The sequence below is a fragment of the Ctenocephalides felis genome, unplaced genomic scaffold, assembly GCF_003426905.1.
Source record: "Ctenocephalides felis isolate EL2017-DRISC unplaced genomic scaffold, ASM342690v1 CF-g0.4_SCAFFOLD_01886, whole genome shotgun sequence".
Taxonomy (NCBI): domain Eukaryota; kingdom Metazoa; phylum Arthropoda; class Insecta; order Siphonaptera; family Pulicidae; genus Ctenocephalides; species Ctenocephalides felis.
In genome coordinates this window covers 50,803,040-50,826,108 of record NW_020538040.1, presented here as the reverse complement: position 1 = coordinate 50,826,108, position 23,069 = coordinate 50,803,040, and the positions used below count along the sequence as shown (strand labels likewise).

The 23,069-nt window shown below is 30.5% G+C and overlaps 1 protein-coding gene across 2 annotated transcripts in view; it reads left to right on the top strand.

The window, feature by feature from the left end:
* Positions 1-761: 761 nt before the first annotated feature.
* The window catches only part of LOC113377609, a 120,687-nt gene continuing 98,379 nt past the window's right edge, over positions 762-23,069 (top strand). The window contains exons 1-2 of one of the 2 annotated variants that reach the window (XM_026617983.1): positions 762-907; positions 1,007-1,166. In XM_026617983.1, coding sequence (XP_026473768.1) covers positions 1,041-1,166 — 126 coding nt within the window. In that variant the 5' untranslated portion in view covers positions 762-907; positions 1,007-1,040. Of the gene's footprint in view, positions 1,167-23,069 lie in introns of both variants that reach the window. The other variant, XM_026617982.1, reaches the window with a different exon arrangement.

The following is a 23,069-nucleotide window of genomic DNA, read 5'->3' as shown; positions in this document are numbered from 1 at the left end:
TGGATGTGTGTGTGTGTGTATGTATGGATACAAATTTCCAGTCACGTTTTCGGGCGCACGGATCAACCGATTTGAATGGTTCAAAAAACATTCGATTCCTATTGATAGGGAAAAGAGCTGATTAGTTTTTGGCGAAGGCAGGTCCAGCCGTTTCGGAGATACGGAGCAACGAGTGCAGAAAATAGAAATCGACTTTTTGAGAGAACGGAGTATCCGATTTGAATGATCTAAAAAACATTCAATTAGTAATGATTGGGAAAAGTGTTTATTAGTTTTTGGCAAAGGCAGGCCCAGCCATTTCGAAGATACGGAGCTAAATATGTGAAAAATGGCAGTTTTTGAGAGATCTAAGCGTCCGATTTAAATGATTCAAAGAACTTTCTGCTTGTCTTAAGAAAATAATTGATTTTGGAAAAAAAATTGTATAATATTTTTTTTTTTTTTAGAGTTTTTTTTTGTATATCGAAAATAATTACAATAATGTTACAATATTTATAATAATCTATTTGAAAACATTCAGTATTCCTCGAACATTTTGTTACGGTACGGGAAGTTCGAGCAATTTGCCTTAAGGCACGATGCCATACACCCCACTAGTTTAAAACAATTTTAATAATAGTTCGTATTTTTTGAAGATATCGATTTATGTCGGAACAATATTATTACCTATTGGAACACACGCGATGCTTCGCTATTTTTCAAAACAGCCATCTAGGATAAATAGGTTCGAGTAAATTGTTCGGCAATCAGTTCGTCGAGTCTACCATTGCCGTTGCATTGCTTTCCAAGAACGCCACCTGTTAGACGTAATACTCCCGTCGGCTCATTCGGTGTTCGAACAGCGCAGCTCCAACAAGTGTTTGTCAGTGTTTCTTGGTCGCTAGAAGAAGGTAAACGGGTGCCTCAGGTGTGCTTTAGATACAACGCTGTGAATTACAAAGACATTCAAGTGAATTTATTCAAGTGCTGTGATATTATATTAAGTGTTTTTAATATTTTAATATAGTGAAATTAAGTGGCCAAACGTCTTTTCTTACGAAATGCCTTGTTCTGCGGTTACTTTGTCTTTAGCTACGATATGTGCTGTTGTTGCCGTTGCTTTGATGGCAATTGCCTTTTCTACGGACAATTGGCTGTATTTTGAAGTCAAGAGAGCTAATATTCAGGTATGTGTTAATATCATTTAATTAAAAAATTTACTGTTTGATCAAACATTACGTTTAGCAAAATTGCGAATTTAACATTATGTTTGCAAATTTTTTAATAGGCCAATTTTTTTACTTTTACCAATGCCATTTTTTTACTTTTAAGCGCTTCGTTTAGGTTTTGTTAAAGTGTTAAGGAGATAATTAACCAGTACATAAATTTATGTCATGACATCATTTCTGATTATATTTCTAAACTAGCTAGTGTAGATACTCACGATGCTATTGGCGAAGGTGAACTTCGAGTTAAGCACATGGCGTTTCTTTAGAACTAATAATAAGAATTCCTATGCAATTTGACACGAACATTTAGACACCCCTAAGCACTGTATTATGAGATATAAAAATTAACTATTGCTTATTATTACAACTATAATAATTGCACATGTGATTAAATCTAAGTTGCAATATTAACTTTTATGTTAAAAACCTACTTCATAGATTTGCGTACTCTTTTATGTTTGTATCATGTTCACTTTTAGATAGAACTGTAGGGATGTTTTTTTTAAAATAATATAAAACGTAATAACAAGAAATATCTTAAAATATTTACGTATTAGATAAAAAAACGTATGATATAAATAATTCATGTTTTAGTTTTAATTAAGTTACAGTAGTCGCAAAGAAATCGAAAATTAAATTTTTTGCATATCTTCACGTTTCAAAGGTTTCTAAACATTTTGGCATACCTTAGAAAAAATTGATGTATGTGTGTGTAGTGCGTATGTATGTATGTTTGAATACAATTTTTAGTCCACGATTTTTAGAGCACGGATCAACCGATTAGAATAATTCAAAAACCATTTGATTCGTATTGATGGGGAGACGTGATGATTAGTTTTTCGCAAAGACAGGTTTAGCAGTTTCGAAGATATGGGGCAAAAAGTGCCAAAAATGATAATTCAGTTGTTGATAGATGATAATTCTGTTGTAGTATGTATGTCTGTATGAATACAATTTTTCGTTCACGATTTTTAGAGCACGTATCAACCGATTAGAATAATTCAAAAATCATTTGATTCGCATTGATGGTGAGTCGTGATGATTAGTTTTTCGCAAAGACAGGTTTAGCAGTTTCGAAGATATGGGGCATAAAGTGCCAAAATTGATAATTCAGTTGTAGTACGTATGTCTGTATGTTTGAATACAATTTTTCGTCCACGATTTTTAGAGCACGGATCAACCGATTAGAATAATTAAAAAACCATTTGATTCGTATTGATGGGGAGACGTGATGATTAGTTTTTGGCAAAGATAGGTCCAGCAGTTTTGAAGATATGGGGCAAAAAGTGCCAAAAAATGTAATTCAGTTGTTGAGAGAATGGAGCATCCTATTTAAATCATTTAAAAAAACATTTTACTTGTATTGATGAAATAAACAACTGATTAAATTTAAACTGTAAAAAAAACCATTTGGCGGTCAAAAATGATCATTAAACATATGATCAATTTATTAAGTTTATATCAATCGAAAGTAATATTGGAAGGAAACATAGGAATCACAAAGAGATAATAACATTTCTGCAAATATATTTCTTCGTAATGCCATGCCGTCTTGACTTGACATGCTCATTGTGTGAAGTTTCGTTTTCCGAAGATAAAATTTAGAGTTTTTTTTTTTTTTTTTTTTTTTTTTTTTTTTTTTTTTATTTGAACGGCGATCAGAACTTATGGGTTCTATGAGCTGTTGTGATTAATATCTTACAAACTACGTTTGTTTTTATTACAGATGGCACTCCAAACAGTTGTCACATCTCTGTATGATAAATTTTTATTACAATCTCTGTAATAGGGCAAGTATTGTGCACAATGCCGGGTGAGGGCTATTTTCACTTGGAAACATATTGCTATCTATATTTCCAAGTAAAAATCGTTGTCAATGTTGCCTGACAACAGGCTGCTCGAAGTGGGTATCGAACCCGGGACCTCTGAAACAAGTCCCGTCGCTCTTAACCGCTTAAACAAGTGTGAAACAGTGTTTCAATTACTTCGATTTTATTTGTGATCCTATTATTCACATGCATTTGTATATACTATGTATATTATGTTCGTCAGTTGTCGAAAGAAACTGTTATGGATTTCGAGCGTTTTGAGCCCATAAATAAAATCGATCCGGCGATGCTCTTGCTGAAATTAGAGAAAACGAATCATTTGAAATTCCGATTGTCAGATTGTCAGATTTGTGTACAATGTCGTCGATGTCGAAATTATTTAACTCTGCGTGGAATGTGAATGTTGGTCGTTTACTAGCACACGGGCCGCGGGTATGCAAAGGCAAAGCCAAAGCCAAAGCCGATCGTGTGGAGTAGAATAGTGCTGTGCTGCGGTGCGGTGCGGTGTCTCCTGCAACATTTTACCGTTCGGTTTTCTCGTTTGTACGCGTCCCGGATTTTACAATCGCTCTTTGCTGTTGCCTGTTGCCTGTTGGCTTCCATACCAGTCAGTGCCGTTCGCAAGACTCTTCGTGCTTGGCCAGTGGCGTTGCCCGATCTGATAATAGACCGATGATAAAAGAAAAAAAATATTATTACTTTTATTTTCCCCTTGTTGCATTTGGAACCTTTTCTCTTTTCTTTTGTCGTGTTGATTATATATTGTATTATGTATTTTAACTACGCAATCATGATTTGTTATTTGATGGTTATAACAGTTATTACAATTTAATTTATACAAAATAGTGTACGTTTTAGTATAAACTAGTTGGGTGCATGGCATCGTGCCTTAAGGCAAATTGCTGGAACTTCCCGTACTGTAATTAAAAATCTTGGTACGGAACCTAAAAAAAAATTACACAAAATGTGTACACATTAATAAAATCTTTATAAACTAGTGAAGCGCATAGCATCGTGCTTTAAGGCAAATTGCTGGAACTTTCCGTACCAAAAATAATCTTTTTTTAAAAAGATTAACATTGTTGAAAAAAATTTACTTCGAACAAATTAGATTTTTGAGAAACTATAAATTTGACAAAAAATTTCTTTTTTCAAAAAAAAATTTTTTTTTGAAACAAAAAATGTTTTCTTTATTTCGACATATTTTGGAAATTCTGAACTTTTTTCTAAGCAATCGTACTGCTTTAACTGCAGACGAAATGTCAAAGCGCGTAAGCGCCGCGTCGCCGTCTAACGGATAAACATTGGTACGGAAAATTTATAGTTATTATTAAAATCTCTGTAAAATATCTGATAATTTGATGTGCATATGTCTAATGATCATTTTTAACCGCCAAATGGCATTTTTTTTACGTTTTCCACTAGATCTCCGAAACCACTAGACCTGCCTTCATGAAAATTTAATCAGTTCTTCATCTTGTCAATACAAGTAAAATGTTTTTTAAATTATTAAAATTGGACGCTCCGTTCTCTTAAAAACTGAGTTACCGTTTTTGGCACTTTTTGCCGCGTATCTTCGGAACGGCTAGACCTGCCTTCGCCAAAAACTAATAAGCATATCTCCTTATCAATACGAATCGAATGTTTTTCTAATTATTGAAATCGCTTGATCGGTGTTACCGAAATCGTCGACAAAATTTTGTATCCGCACACACATACATCAATTTTTTCTAAGGTATGCCAAAATGTTCAGAAATCTTTGAAACGTAAAGATATATAAAAATTTTCATTTACGTTTTTTTGCGATTACTATAACTTACCCTACGGGAAGTTAATTATTGTATAGTCGAAAAATTCTTGTATTTAACACATTAATCGCCTGTCAGTCATATGTGCCTGACGCTAAGAAGTTATAAGAAAAGTTTTAATAGTCAGTCATATGTCAAAGACTACTTTTTACTATTGGCACTAACCATTTTTCATTTTACTCAACACACTTCAAAAAGCATTAAAAACTATGTTAAAAAAAATAAGTGGTGCAAGGCATCGTGCTTAAGGCAAATTGCTGGAAGTTACCGTACTGAAAATTAAGTATTTTAAAGCTTAATATTTTTGTAAGCTTTGAACTTTTCTTCAAAGCAATTGCGCTGCGTAGTTGTTTTAGAGATGAAATATAGAAGCTCGTAAGCGTCGCGCCGCAATCTAACGGATATACATTGGTACGAAACCTATATAAATTTAAACAAAATTTGTACTTATTATATAAAATCTTTATAAAATATCTGGTATTCTGTTGTGCATATGCTTAATGATCATTTTTGACCCCCAAATATTTTTTTTATACTTTTTTTTGTTTGATTTCTAAAACCGATATACCTGCCTTCTCAAAAACTTAATCAGTTCTTTATTCATTATCGTCACTACAAATAAACTGTTTTTTAAATTATTCATAATTTTTGTCACTTTTGTCCCGTAACTTTGAAATGGCTGAACCTAACTTTGCTAAAAACTAATCAGCACGTCTCCCCATTAATACAAATCGAATGTTTTTGAATTATTTTAATTGTAATTGTTAAGAGATTCTTCATTATGTTGGTGTGTATGTTTATCATCTGTAACCTTATTAGTTTATATATTTTTGTCTTGCATCAAATGTTTTACGTAGATCTTACAATCAATTAATAGATAGTTACGCAAAATTTTTCATTAACACGTTGCGGTAATATTTGATAACTCTCAATATTTTTATTATGTGATAATATGTAAAAAAAAATCTCATGGTTGTGCACGTTATATATCTTGATAAAAAAAAAAACAAGTTTCAAATCCTATTAACAGCGGGGGTCCTAGGTAAATATACCTGAGCTATATTTAAAGAACTCATCGTGAATTTAAATACCGGCTTCCTCTCATTCTCCTTGTTAAACTTTATTTTTTAGAATACGTTTTGAGAATGGTAAATATTATTTTATATATTAAGATAATAAAAATATTGTTTGCACTCTACAAAAGATTATATATTTTTTCAATCTTTGTGTTTAGTGGTTTTTACAACGTGCGTAAAAATATTTTATCATTTTTCTTGCACAACATGGGATAAAATATATTTTAAAATTATATAATTGTTAATCGTTATTATTGTTTTTGTTTAAAAAAAATATGTGTCTACTACCTACAATTATGGTTCTCAAACAAATAATTTCGATTTGGTTTCAATACTTTGCGAGTGAAGGAGTAACGAGTTTGACCTTTGTTAACCAAGACAGATACAAAATACAATTAGACATAAAAACAACTAGACATAATCGGAATACATCAATCTAAATAATTGTCGCTCGATTTGCTGCGCAGGAATGCAATATGTTACCTATATGTGTAATTTGTGTGCTCAACTAGCAAGAAAAACGGTTTGCAATGTCTGGGGTTTGGTTGAATTTGAAGAATTAGATAGATTTAGAACACCTGTCTTCATTTTTTTTGTTATTGCTTAAATGATTAATGAGTTCTTTAATTACATACATGATTGAACTATAAATCAGTAAACTAATAGAAAATTAAATTTTCAACAATTATTTGGTTTCATTGGCCTCGTATTCTTTCACTTCAATTAAATATAATTTTCTTCTTATTCATATAACTTTCTTTCTTGAATGTACAAATAAAGCTGATCGGTGGTTCAGTGTTTAGAGCTATCGGCCTTTATTCATAGATTTTAGGTTCGGTACCCGGATTAGACAGTCTGATGTCAAGCAGTAGTGACATCGATTTTCACTTAAACATATAGATACCAATATGTTTTCAAGTGAAAGTAGTCTTTCCTCGGCATTGCTGCAACAATAAACATCAGTATAAGTATTTCTACTATAAAAACTTATGAGATAGAAATAGGACAACCGTTATGTTGCCATTGATAAAGACACGTCATTAACACGTTAATCATCACGATAATATCAGAAAAAAATTTACATAAGACATGGTAATTTTATTAGATAATTCAGTTAAAAAGGTATCAATGAAACTTAATGCATCAAAGTCAGAATTCCTGGAAAAACACTATTTTTTATGTCACACATATGACTGACATGGCCCTATATTAAAACTGATTTTGGCCTTTTATCACATCACGTATGTCGCACACATATATCTGACATGTAGTTCTTAGAGTCAGACACATATGACTGACATGGCAGTTAACGTGTTAGAACTTGTTTTAAATCTGATTTCTGTTAATGATAAAATAATTTATAAAATCTATTAACATGATTTTACACATATTCCTATTTTTAGTTTATTCTGTATTTTCAAACTAGATTGCTGATGTGTTTTGCACATTCAATTCAGTAATTTTTTTTTGTTATAATATTAATTACGTGTTAATATTTTTTTAACTTCTTTATTGATTGGTAAAATTATTATAAATTTATTCCGTTTAACAAAATATTTGGTTCTGTTTAGTTGTAACTAGTGGTGCTTGGCATCGTGCCTTTAGGCAAATTGCTCAAACTTCCCGTACCGTAATGTAAAATTTTTAAAAGCTTCAAAATTTTTGAAAACTTTGTAGAAGATTTTTGAAAATATATAATTTTTTTTAAAAAAATAGACTTTTTTGAAAAATTGCAATTTTTTGAGCGAACAAAATTTGTACTTGTTATTGAAATCTTTATAAAGTATCTACTAACTTGATGCTTATATGTCTAATGATCAGTTTTAACTGCCAAATGGCTTTTTTTACTTTTTTATTGGATCTTTGAAAATTATTCTTCATTTTGTAAATACAAGTAAAATGTTTTTAGAATCATTAAAATCTGATGCTTCGTTCTCTCAAAAACTGGGTTACCAAAAATTAATTAATAGGAATCGAACTAATCGAATAGGAATAGGTTAATCCGTGTTCTTGAAAAAGTCGACAAAAATTGTACCCGCGCACACATACATACATTCATTTTTTCTAAAGTACGCCAAAATGTTCAGAAGTATTTTGAAACGTAAACGGGAAGTTATTTATGATTAGTCTATCATTATTTTCATTATTGAACGAATTGTTCTAAACCAGACATATGTAGGTATATGTGCTACTAAAGGTTGCGTCAATCTGAAACATATTCGCTGTCCATATAGAGAAAGCAATTTTTATCATACTTTATGAGGAGCTAACAGTTCTTTATTACGTTATTGTTAATTGCTCGGGACAATTCGTGAAGTTCGTGTTCAGCACACAAATTTAAAACAGCAATGGCAAACCGTACGGCACGTCGCATCGGATATGTTATAAATATAAACCTACAAAACCTGTACGAATTCATAAATTTCTTTTGTTACAAAAACAGGTCTCGTTATGTGTTGCATTGTTGTACAAATATAATGCACAGGGAGCTTTTTAGTTTACGGATTTTTGAAATTTACAAAATTATTTTACATGTTTTCAAAACACATTGCGCTCTTATTGTTGGATATGAAGATTTTAATATTCTCCTGGAGTAGAACCGAAGTGCTGCGTTAGAATTCAATCAGTTAGAGACCGATTAGAGATTCAATCAGTTAGTTTGGGGGCCGATTATTTATTCCTGAATCGGCCCAGCAGGGCACAAAAATTTACCAATTTCTTTGAATCTGAGTTAGTAGTTAGTAGAGTTTTGCGAGTTACTGCTTAGCGATATTGAACTTTTTCTGTCTTTTGAATCATATTTTTTATTAATTGAACAGCTATCAAAACTTGAGATTCTATCAGCTGTTGTGACGATTTACTCAACTAACTACGTCAGCTTTTATAGATGAAACCCAGACAGTTATCCCATCTCTATGTGATAAATCTTATTATTACATATTCTGCAATTGTACCGAATTTTTAAATAAGGGCTATTTTCACTTGGAAACATATTGCTGTCTATATTTCCAAGTGAAAACTGATGTCACTACTGCTCGACATTAAATGGATATTTGATGGAAATCCTATAGTTCTAACCACTTACCTACGGGCAAGCCTAATATTTTACTAAATGAATGTACTGATGGTTATGAAGTAAATCTTGAATACACAAAATGATAAAGAACTTCTAGCGTGGAAATTTGAGTATTTTCTTCTGAACGTTTTTTCTCTGGCTCTATAATTTCATTTAGCCAATTTATGTTTTTACATATATCCATTTGGTACTAAATAACCTATAAACCCCATTCCATATCTTTATTTTTAAGCACCACCAGTAATATATCTAATATACTAATCCTTTTCGCTCACTTTCACTACTGAACGGACAGGCACAACGATATATTTTAAGATAAAAAATTAAAAATTACGATTTTAATAAACTAGAAATTACATTGAAAGACTAGAATTCTTAATAGTTTACCTTATAGTGATAAATCTTGAAACAAATGCGCAAACATAACATGTCGTCCATGGACGACATTCGTAGCGAAGAAGTTAACCGTTTAAAATAGCAATTATTTAACTATCAAAGTTCTTACCGATAAAACAATATATTTTTACCTATTGCAGTTCCTATCTACAATACAATATATAATACAATATTTTTAATTATACTATATATATATATAAGTTGAGAAGTCAAAATGCTTTTTCTCTTGCATCTGAACTACCGTTCGTTATTAGAGCAGTAAAAGTAATTATCAAGCATTGTTTCGATGTTTTTGTACATCTATCTATAATTTATCGAGAGGTACCCTGCGGTTGTATCATTTCCTTAATTATAAGACTATATAATAGACTTCCGAACACATAATCAGAAAAAATTGAAAATAAATAATCGTAGAAATATATAACCAGAATATATATACCCAGTTTATTGGGTCAATAATTAAAAATAACTAGTATTGCGTTTGAGATTTTTTGAAAAAATCTCAACTTATGAATTATATTTTAATTTTTAATATACTCAAAATTATGTAATACTCAAAATTATGTCAATAATCAAAACCATTCGCTTTAATAATAATTCCACAGACTACCAAATTCTGTTCGATGGTGTAGAACCTTTAACTATATAAAAAAAATTCTCATATTAATCAGAATCTTACATCTATGAGCTGTTGAGCTGACTTCCTCTTACTTCGTATTTTTAGATGGTAACCCAATGGTTAATCTATCCATAATTGACGATTTTATTATTAGAATTAATTTAATAGGGTTGACTTTTTATTTGTGCAGCAATGCCGGGCAAAAGCTATTTTTACTTGAAAAGATTTATATTTACTATCTATATTTCAAAGTGAAAACCGTTGTCAATTATAAATGAAACTGCACTTTTGTACATCGCCCGAATCAGAACATGATTGTAATGGTTATAATTTATATTTTTCGGTAATCGATCATTCTGAGTTATCTTACTTTTCAACTATTTTAAAATTAATTTTGATTTAAAACGTATTTAACAACCCTGTTATCGAGCAGTAGCGATATCAATTTTCACTTGGGAATATAGATCTTACATGTCTCCAAGTGAAAATAGCCCTATTAATTAAATTCTAAGAATAAAATAATCAAATATAGATGAATCAACCGTTGGGTTATCATTTAAAAATACGATGTAAGAAATTTTAGCCCTACAACTTATAGGACGTAGGATTCTGATTGCTATTAAAGTATTATTTAAAAAAAATTATATATTTTTTGGAAATATACTTGCAAATTCATAAGCATGGGCAAGATTAGTGTCAAGTGAATAATGTACTTATGATATACTTTAATACTTTTACTATATAATATAATACTTTTTGATAAATACTAGTAAGTAATATTACATTAAATTCACATCGCAAATTCGTCCTTGCCGTAATTGATTTTCTATCTCAACTCATCTAAAAAAAAAACTACCTGTTTGCACATTACCGAATCCCAATGATTCTAAAAGCATCAAAAGTCACGTTCTGGCTCGTTTCTTCTATTGTGTGAACACGCATTTCGATTTTCAAACAAATACTTGCCTGCTTTTTTATTCTATACACATAGTAGGTTTATCGCGTAGGAGTGGGCTTTTGCTCGCCTTTACAAGTTGAAAGACTACAAGAACGTTTCACAAGGTTGCCCGCTGGAACGCAGTTTTATTTTCATGTATTTCAGTATTTCTATTTTATTTTTATACCTAAAGCCACCAGGAAGCAAAAGCGAATGACTGCTGCTGCCTTTGCCTGATTTGCCAGTTCAGTGCGTTGCATCTTTTAAAATAGTTTCCCATATTTCGATTTCACACAACCAGATTTGTACGAGGTTTCTAATTTTGAAATTGTGTAACTAGTGCTAAAATTAGCATTTTTCTGTCCGGTTCATTGCCACAAAAATTAAAGGTTTTAGAATAATTATAGAGACTTTGTTTTACGAAATTGTGCATTGCATTGTAGATTTTCTGAAACCCGAGGTGAAAATTTAGATTGTTCTGAAATAACTTAAATAAGCAAGATAGTAGGGGAGACTGGGTACAGCTAAACTATACTGATTTTGAGATAGGGTCCAAAGGGAGAAAATGTGATTTCTTTGTTTGAACATGTATACACTATAATACTAATATAAATATAAATATAAAATAAAAATACAGATCACTTTGTATGTTATTTTGTTGTAAGTTGAGCATAAGTAGTTAATTACCAGCAATTAGTTTTTGCGTAGATAATTTAGCTTCATCATAACGATGATCTGTTTTCAAATGTGTGTGGGTACGGTTGTGACATGTGGTTGTGAGTCTTCTAAAAAATCGTAAGACAAAATACGAAAGATAAATGTTAAGGAAAATTTAATACAATAAAAAAAGGTTTTCTTGTTAACTTTGTTTGACAAAATATGTTTTGTTATATATTGATATATTTATACGCTTTGTTTAAATGATTATGTCGTGTTTGTGTGACATATTTCTAACAATGAAAGTTGTTATAAACCATTTCGGTCTATACCTATTTTGTTTTTTAACATATTTTTATGACTGTTACAACTGTCCAAGGGGTGTGACCGTTTGTGATGTTTGCTGTTTTCTCGTATAATTTGATTTTATGACTAATCTACCGAATTTAAAGATATTGTCCTCAGTATTTCCACGTGGACAAATTCAAATTACCATTTAATTTACTTTTCTCCCAGCTTTTCTCCCAGCTTACTAATATATTCACAAAATTATGGCTGATCAAAAAAAAAGTGGCACAACCGTACCCAGTCTCCTCTAATTACTGAAAACATTTGTTCAAATAGACTCATATAAAAGTCGGGTCCTCCCTGCCTTGGAGTTTGAATTTTGAATTTTGAATTTTGGGGTTTGAATTTTGAATTTTGAATTTAATTTGATGCTGTTCTGAATTTAAATGCGTGCATAATTTATGATCTAGATTTAAAATAGTCGAAACAACAACTTCAGTGTAATTTATGAGCTTATTTTTATGTTAAACTTTGTGAAAACGGATTAATTAGGGATAAAACATTGGTATATGTATAAAATTTTGACAAAAACTTAAAATATTGTTAATATATGCATACTAGAGCGGGTCGATTTGTATGGGTCAAAAAAAAGTCTCTTAGGCACACATGATTTCCGGATACTAGGGATCAAAATAAGATACTTTGCTGAAGAAACTATACTTCTAAAATGAATTATGATGTCCCGTACAATGACCCAAAAGGGTGTTTTTGTCCACGTTTTCGGGCGTACGGATCAACAGATTTGAATGGTTCAAAAAACATTCGATTCCACTTGATAGGGAGATGAGCTGATTAGTTTTTGGCAAAGGCAGGACCAGTCGTTATAGAGATACGGAGCAAAGAGTGCAGATAATACAAATCGAGTTTTTGAGAGAACGGAGTATCCGATTTGAATGATATAAAAAACATTCAATTTGTAATGATTGGAAGAAGAGGTGATTAGTTTTTGGAAAAGGCAGGTTCACCCATTTCGAAGATACAGAGCTAAATGTGCAAAAATGGCGGTTTTTAAGAGAACTAAGCGTCCTATTGAATGATTCAAATAACTTTCTGATTGTTTTAACAAAATAATTGCTTTTGGAAAAAAATTGTTACAAATTTTTTTGTATATCGAAAATAATTCAGGGATTAATTTTAATTCTGGTTAAAGTTCTAAAGCTCACTTATTTACTTTAAGTAAATAGTTTTAACTTTGTAATTCAGTTTATATAATTCTTATTAGAAAATCTGTCTCATTTAATATTCCTCGAACATTTCGTTACGGTACGGGAAGTTTCAGCAATTTGCCTTAAGGCACGATGCCATACACCACTAGTTTTGTTATAAAATTAATAGCAAGCAATATATTTTGTTACAATAATGTTGAATAAATATTACAACAAATTATATTCTTAAAATTGAATTAACTCTACAAATTAACATTTATTATCATTCGTTTCGGTAGTTATTGTACCAATGTTTCGTATCCGATCATATTGTTTAACACTTTCTGGGCGTGCAGAGAGAGCCCATCGACCTCTTTTTGTATGCGATGCAAGAATTTAAGAAAGTATGTAGAATAGCATTTAAACTTTGAACATACTGTCCGATTCATAAGGGCCCACATGCAATATAGATGTACCGCTGGTGTCCTAAATTTTCAGTTATTATAAACTCTCTTTGTTAAAATATTCTTGACCTCATATGCGAACTATACAATTGGAATGTAATTAATCGTAAATCACTTCATATATTGATAAAATGATACATAACATAAACTAGCTGTAAGTGGAATTCTGTCTTGAGGCAATTATGGCATCGTGCCTTAAGGCAAATTGCTGGAACTTCCCGTACCGTAACAAAATGTTCGTGGAATACTGAATGTTTCAAATAGATTATTCTAAATATTGTAACATTGTCTAATATTTATAAGAATTATATAAACTGTATGCAGAGTTGAAATTATTTAAAGTATATTAGAACTATAGTCAGAATTAAAAATGAAATCTGAAATATTTTCGATATAAAAAACTAAAAAAAAAAAAAAAAAAAAAAAAAAAAAAAAAAAAAATGGAACAAAATTTTTTTTTTCCAAAATCAATTATTTTGTTAAGACAAGCAGAAAGTTCTTTGAATCAATTGAATCGGACGCTTAGTTCTCTCAAAAACTGCCATTTTTTGTACATTTAGCTCTGTATCTCCGAAATGGCTGGGCCTGCCTTTGCGAAAAACTAATAACCCCTTCTCCCAATCATTACTAATTGAATGTTTTTCAATTAATTCAAATCGGATGATCCGTTCACTTAAAAACTCGATTTCTATTTTCTGCACTCTTTGCTCCGTATCTCCGAAACGGCTGGACCTGCCTTCGCCAAAAAACTAATCAGCTCTTTTCCCTATCAATAGGAATCGAATGTTTTTTAAACCATTCAAATCGGTTTATCCGTACGCCCGAAAACGTGGACGAAAATTTGTATCCATACATACATACACACACACACACACAACACACACACACACATCCATTTTTTCTGAAGTATGCCAAAACGTTCAGAAACCTTCAAAACATCGAGAAATGTAAAAATTTTCAATTCCGATTTTCGGCCCATTACAATAACTTACCTACGGGAAGTTTAAAAAATATAGAAACAGTTAAATTTAATTTGTGGTTATGATTTAATTAAAAGTGTTGCAACCTGTAAGCGATTGAATGATTTTAAAATGTTTGTCTAAACTGGTAGTTATTCCTCCAGGGATTTTTTTGCACTCCACTATTTTATTAATTTATTATTTTAACAGCAAAATCAAATCTATCTTGACTTAGTTTATGATGTAACTAAGTTTAAGAGACACTTTTCCCTAAGGCAAGTTGCATGAACTTACGGATATGTTCAATAATTGACTTAATCGACCAAAATTGAGATTTCGGTATTTAGAGAAATTTCGCTTTCACTAAAAACTAATCGTTGCGATTTTCAATTGATATCTTTCAATCACATTTATAACATCAGTAATTATGTGGATATAATATGTAATTAAATTGATATATAGTATGAAAACACGTGCTTGAAAATCCTAAAAGCGTCTATTCAAATTTTAATGAATTTATATAATTCAACAAATTTTCGATTGTTTGTGCATGAACTTTATTATGAAATTATTATTTAATAAATTAAATTAATGGTGACATTTTTTACATAGCTAGAGAGAGAAGTTCTTGCTGGTTTTTAAATGAGTGAAATCTGTTCAGCTTTTGAGAAAATTCAAATTTTGAATCATCACATCACAAAAGCGGCTTTTGAAATTATATTTTTTTACACCTTGATGAATTTTTCAAATCAAACCACTTGTTGTAGGGTCGTAAAATTTTAGTATGTTCAGTATGAGTATAATCTCTATCATCATAAAAAAAAATCATCAAAATCCTTGAAACATTTTTTTCAACATTTCATTAAGAAGAAACGGCAAGGTCGAATTTTACCGAAAACTAATCAACACGATTCCAAACCAATATCGTAAACTTTTCTTTTGGGAAGTTAATAAAACAATACAAAAATAACATCCTTGGAAAATTTGTGCGCCAATAAAAAAGATTATTTGTTTATTCCTCCTGAAAGTCTTTTGAGTTTTCGCTTTTTATTAACATTTTGAAGGTTTTTGAACATTTTGGCATACTCAGAATAAATGGATGTGTGTGTGTATGTATGTATAGATACAATTTTTTGTCCACGTTTTTGTTCATCGTTCAAAAAATATTAGATTTCTATTGATGGGAAGATGTGCTGATTAGTTTCTGGCAAAGGCAGATCCAGACGTTTCGGAGATATTTACGGAGAGCAAAGAGTACAGAAATTAGAAATAGTTTTCGAGAGAACGATTTAAATGATCCAAAAAACAATCAATTCGTAATGATGGGCAGAACATGTGATTCGATTTTTCCAAAGGCTAGTTTAAATCTAAGTTATGTAATATATAACATGCAGATTAGTATTTTGGATTAGTTTGTAGTAGAGATGAGCTTATAATATCCGAATCCGGATCGGTTAGGACTTGACTCCGCTTCAGAGAGGAGTTATATCCACTTAACAACTCCACAACTCCGACAACTTTAAAACATAATACTTGACACAAATGTGTTCTCTAGTGTGTTGTTAACATACCTAAGGATTTATTAAGACTTTGGAAATAGTTTATAAATAGTTCAAACATGTTTGTCCATTTTATTATAATAATTACTATTTTTTGCATTTCGATATGCATACAAATCTAAATAAATACTAAATATTTTTTAGCTGGTTGTATACCATTGAAAGAGCTAATTTATGGACAAACATTATCGTATACAGAATATAGAATACAAAATAGCATTATTTTGAGACATTATATACCTGGAAAGTCCTAAAACTGGCTGTAAGACGAGAAAAAAACCTTCTTTTGACTCAAGTCTTTGTATTTGTAAAAAATCTCAAGCAAATGTCTGCACATGCTAACAGATTTAGTATCAGTTTAGGAATATGACAAATTCTGTGAGACAACTCCGCTCGGATTCACTCCGAGGGAGGAGTTGTAACTCCGGAGTGAGTTACCCATCTCTAGTTTGTAGTATGAGTAGTTGAAATTTTGCCAACAATGGTAGGATCCCATAGACCTTTTATGTAGTATAATACTCATACTGTACTATAAGGTCTATGTAATTCGCTACATTAACACAAATTTTCATGAACTCGAATCCTAAGCTCTCTGACTACCACAAATATTGCACTCTTGATATATTCATATGAATGCCTTGTCATCCGCGTCACACATCGAAATATTTGTACACCTACGGGCATTTTGTTTGATTATAGGCCATGTTTTTTTCGGCGGAAATAGAACGACGAAAGTTTTTGTATTTTTTAACGTCTTGCATGCATCGAGATATTGTCTCCTATATAAATGTCAATATATAAAATGTGCCTCGTAAATCTGTGAAGTCATAAAAAATGGATTTCTAGTATTGGCTTCTATTAGATTTTTAATTGGAATGCCTTAGAGAGTTTTTAGTGATGAATGAAACAGATACATCAATTGATTTGAACCACTTCCTCTTACTACCGCATTTTATATTCTTTAATGAATAATAATAATAGTAATGTCAATTCGCGATTAATTTGATTTTTTTAAATGGTGTATGTAAAATGTGTAAATTGCGTGGTTAAACTTATTCGGTGGAAATTTTGATGTTTTTTTTTGATAACGAAACCTGCAGAGGAAACTAAGACTCTTTTTTTAATAATATACAATAAAATTTGAATTATATTTCTATAACAATTCAGTGCAAATTCATTTGTCAAATACTTGGACCGATTTAGTAGATACATTTTTCTGTAAAAGGGCTCTTCTCAATGCTATCAACGTTTCGCAGAAATTGAATAAACTGAATTATAAATTTCATACTAAAAATGTATCATGTTTATGCATCTCACGATTTTTTTTATTAAGTTGTACCTATTTTCTTATTGAACGAAATTTTGACGATATACGGTAATTATTTAGCCAAATGTTTTTCATTCCATTATTCACCAGAACTATCAATGAACATTTTTGACAAATAGTAGTTAATTTCTGCTAATGTAGTCAATTCCGTTAAAATACCTTATATATCTAAATGTCATTGAATCATAAAAATTCTTTCGGAAATATGGCATTGAATTTAATTCTTCTGCGTGAGAATAAACTGTATATTTTAACATGAATAGTTTAAAATTTTGCTTTCATGGCAATTCGCGATGAATTTTATTGTTAAACATTATGCCGTGTTAATGAGCCCACAAATAAAAATAATTATGCTGTATTGTTTGGTAGAATTTTATGTTTTAAAAATGCATACACACTTTTTTATTTTATAATCTATTTGCAGTAATTACGTGTGAATGTTTTGAGTTACTTTTACATGCGTTGAAAGAATTTTAGCTAGTTTCTATATTATTTTTATTAATCATGCGAATAATTTATGATTTTTTAATTAATTCGTTCCGCACATGATCAAGGAAATTGACATGTCTTCCAGAACGAAACCGTTATTACGTTTTAATTTCGTTAAATACTAAGCAAATTATTTGAACAAGCATAATGGTGTACTGTAAAATAATTTTACATAATTATTTTTTTACGAATTATTTTTTTATTGTTCTAATACTAATACGAAAATCGTGGAAACGTAAGAAAAAACAGTACAGTAGAAGTTGAACTTTTATGTCTAGGAGAATCTTCACTAAAATTGATTTATTTATTATATTTAATTATAGAGTCAGTGATAACTCGAGCATTCTTTGTACTTTAACTAATTAATAATTTATCAAAGAAAGTTTGCTTTTTGTTGTTGCCGCAACTGCATCGCAGTACACCTTTCCTCTGTTTTACACGGGATTCGTTTTACACGTTTTTTGAAAATATTTTTTTTTTAACAAAATGTATTAACTTCCCGTAGGAGTAAGTCAGAGTAATCGCAAAAAATCGAAAATGAAAATTTTATATATCTCTATATTTCAGAGGCTTGCGAACATTTTGGCATACCTTCAAAAAATGATGTATATTGTGTGTGTGTGCGCGGATACAAATTTTCGACGATTTCGGGAACACGGATCAATCGATTTGAATAAATAAGAAAACATTCGATTCGTATTGATAAGGAGACGTGCTGATTAATTTTTGTCAAAGGCAGGTCTGACCGTTTCGAACATACGGGGCAAAAACAGCTAAAAATGGTAATTCAGTTTTTGAGAGAAGAAAAAACTGTATTTGTATAGACAAAATGAAGTATCATTTAAATTTTTGCGAAGACAGGTCTAGCGGTTTCAGAGATAGAGTAAAAAAAGAAAAAAAAAAGATTATTATACATTGCGCATCAAATTTTCAGATATTTTATAGAGATTTTAATACTAAGTATGAATTTTGTAAGGGGGGAGGGGGTTGTTATTTTACAAAAATAACTCTTGACTGAATACAAAACGTGTAATTCAACCTTTCAACTATATTTATAATGAATAATGGAGCATTCAAATCACCAACTTGCGTTCAACTGCAACTTGCGAGAAATAATTTATTTGTACACTATTATTTTATCGATATCGATTTTCATTTATTGATTTGGTTTTAACATAATGGTTATTAAATGGGATAATCTTCTGAACTTCTTTGACTTATTAAGTATATTCGTTAATTTTTTTGAACGATCTATATAAAAAGCAACACATTCAAACTATGTAATATCAATGCAAATGTTTCGACTCCGAAATTTGCCATATAAATTAAGATCAGTATGAGAAAAATTCGAATAGTAAAATATATTACATAGAGATGGGCCAACCGTCGATTTGCATTCCAGAAAGCCTCGTAGTAGCTTTTAAGTTGATACTCTTTTCAAAAAAAAACTTTACAATAAATTGTGAAAAGAGCGACCGTAATACACGAACAGGTAAAACTATGACAATGTTTGATCTAAATTCGAATTTCCCACATTATATATAGATGAAATATAGTGCCGAGCTCGCGTAACAGATATTTGTTGATAAATTCTTAGGTTTTTATTATTTTGTTAATCATAGTTGTTTTATATATAAAGGGGGTATAGCGGCGCAGTAGTAAAGTTTAAATTCTTTTTTGCTTATTTGCAAACTATTATCAAGCAGCAAAAATATCCATTTTTACTTGTAAATATAGATGAAGCTTTTAAGGAGTAAAAAAGCTGTTCTGGTCATTTCTACCAAAAATATCTAAGCAGAAATACTAATTTGAAGTATTTGAATTTAGCAGTAGGCGCTTCCAACAACCTTTAAATCAGATGAAATTTTACTAATTTATAATATTAGTTTTAGATTCCAATGATTTAGGAATTAATATTGAAATGAAGGCATATTTTTCGCGCTCAGAATTTTAATTTTATTAATTAATATAACTATAAATGAAAAAAAAACTTAAATTTGAAATGCGTGTGAATTTATTGAATTAAAATATGTTTGGAATGCACGCAAAAAATGTTTTGTTTGAATTCGTATATGTTTTTCAAAACTGTTTAGTGATTATTATGATCGAATTTTAAACAATAGCACTATAATGGGTTTGAGATAAAATATCATAGAAAATACGAATTTTGAAACGATGACTATTCGTTAACGATGTTTCTCAATTTATTTTTTAGACAAAGTTATTCTAGGAAAAATCATTATTTATTATAATATATGATGTTTATAAGGCACTTCTTGAGGTTTCTTTGAAATACTCGTTACAACGTTTCTGGTATTAATGAATTAGTAGTAATTAACAATCTTGAATTTCAATTAAAAACATAAAATAGTATTGTTTGAACCGGGTACATCTTAGTAGAAAAGTCGTAAAAGTGACTTTGTATAATAAAGATGTGGAATATTGTTGATGTTACAAATCTGTTTTGTTTGGTTATTAGGCTACAATCTTGGTAGAAAGTAGAAGTAAAAGTTTATTTTATTTATTTGAAAATAATTAATTGTTTGGCCCCATCTATCTACATAATATACTAAATCAATTATTTATTACGCACAAAAAACAGCAAATTTGAGAAATACTCGAGAAGCCTGATGTCAAGCAGTAGTAGTGGCATCCGTTTTCGCTTGAAAATATAGTTAGCAATATGTTTCCAAGTGAAAATAGCACTAATCTGGCATTTCTGCATTAATAAAATGTTTGCCTTATTGCAAAAATTGTAATAATAAAACCATCACACGGGAATGAAACAACTATTTGGGTTGCCATCAGTAAAACCGACGTAGTAGTCAAATTAGCCCAACAGCTTATAGTACTCTTAAGTTCTGATTTCTGTTCAAAACAAAAAAAAAATTACTTTTGCTATAAATTTGGTCGTATAACTTCTTTGCCAAGCTATTATGACATCAATAAATCAGCTTGTTTTTATAATTGATGATGTGTTTGAGGTTTCTGGTGGAAGTAGAAGTAAAGCCTTATCGCTCTCGACTCTAACCTCATCTAATAGATGTTTTGTTTTTTTGAATCTGAATTGAAAGTATTGCACAAATTTGAACATATCGATCTGCATCATCGATACTTTGCTTCATGTAATTTGCATGGAGCTTCGCTTTATTGTCAATTCATCTGATATAAACAAAATAATTTACATGGATGAGTACACTATGCCGCGTGCGAAATTATTCCACTTTCACGTTGTGGTTGAATTTCTAACAAAACATTCCGTTCTCTTAGGATCTATAGTAATAGTAATAAAATATGCGCTTTGTTATATCAATCAAATACACTTCTGATATTATACCAATTTCTCTTGTTTGAATGTATTTAAATGATTATTCATAGCTTGTAGATTAACTTTTGATAGTAAAAAATATTGGTCACGCTCATTTTCAATACGAATTAAAATTAGATTCCATTTCATTAATTGTTATTAATTCCATAACAATTACATGTACAATTCTTATGATAATAAATATCTAAACGTCCATAATTTAAGAATTTCTTTTGATAAATGGCTTTTGCAATGTGATGGACTGTGGTATTTTATATTCATAATTCAAACATATTGTATTATTTTGATATGTGGTTAATAGGTAGAAATTGAACGGCTATTGAAACTAACAATTGTAATTGTTAACAATTGTATTGTAAGATTTACTTTTCTCTGAGGGAGGGCGGGGGGTATTTGCTTCATATTTTATGTACAGAATAAGAATAGTTACGAATGATATTCGGCGATTTATAATTACATTTTGTGATTTCGCTATATACCTAATTTTTTCCAACTTTTATGAGTACATACAAATGACTTCAAAATACAACCCGTGGATTAGTGGTTTTAGCTACGGGATTTCATTAGAAATTCGAGGTTGTATACCTGCCTCTCGGGCAGCCTCACGCCTAGAAGTAGTGACATCGGTTTTATTTGGAAATTTAGATAGCAATATTTTTCGAAGTCAAAATTGTCCTTTTCCGGTTTACTAATATGAATTCATATAGACATAGGTTAACCATTTGGTTGCGTTCTGAAAAGGGGCGTAGTTAGGTGAAATCATTTTAACTCACAGGCTCTCCTTTCTAGTTGATGTTCAAATAAATAAAAAAAAGAGTTTTTAAAATGCAATTAAAACTTTACTGTTTTTTTTTTGTAAAATCCAATAATAATTAATACTTGTATAGAACATAAATATTTTAATCACTTAACTCTGTTTGACGAATATACTAGTTATGGAGAAGTGGGCAGAATTTTGTGCATTGACGAGTGTTCGGACGTATTTTCGTTTTTTTATATGGCCATGAATGTAACAATCTTCATGGCATTAAGCTTTACACGGAATGGTTGCTACCCTGGTAGAGGGGGGGGTAGCGGAGTGTTTTAATGGAAAAAATTGATCACTTCTAAATGTAAAGTCCGCGCAACAACATGTTTAATAAATATATATCTTCTTTCATTATAACTTAGCGACAAATCAGTGATTGTAATAAGAACTGCAACAAATACATAATATACAAACAAATCAGTGTTTAGACAGTCCACAACTGCAAGGGTTAAATTATAACCCAGCAACCTAAGTTAACGAAGGAGAGTTTTAATCAATTCTATAAGTACGTAACGCAAATACAACGAGTATATAACATTGATTACAATTTAACTTGAAATTTTTGGAAAAAGAATAATCTGAAATGTCAAGATGTCTAGAATATTTTGAATGTATGACTGTATAATATGCTTCATTTGTAAGTGGTATTTGACCTCAAGGCAATTGCATGAACTTTCCGAAATTGTGAAATAATATTAGAAACAATAAGGGTGAGATTTAGCTACTACTGTTTATTTGAAAATAGTTTTTTTTTGTCATCACACTTTCACAGTTATATCAACATATATCGTCTTTAATCCGTTTTTAGTTTAATAGAAGTAAAATGTGGTAATCAAATTTTTCAATTTTGCAATACTAGCTATTTCATCGTTGTTTTATCAGCGCAATTTACTTTGTGGTTGGCAAATATCCTCTTCATGAGCTCGATTCGAACGATATAAAATTATGGGTACAGTTCGTATGAGCGCCACAGTAAATGGTTAACATGAAATCATTTATATCAGTTTGCGATATTGCACTACGGTATTCTTACAAC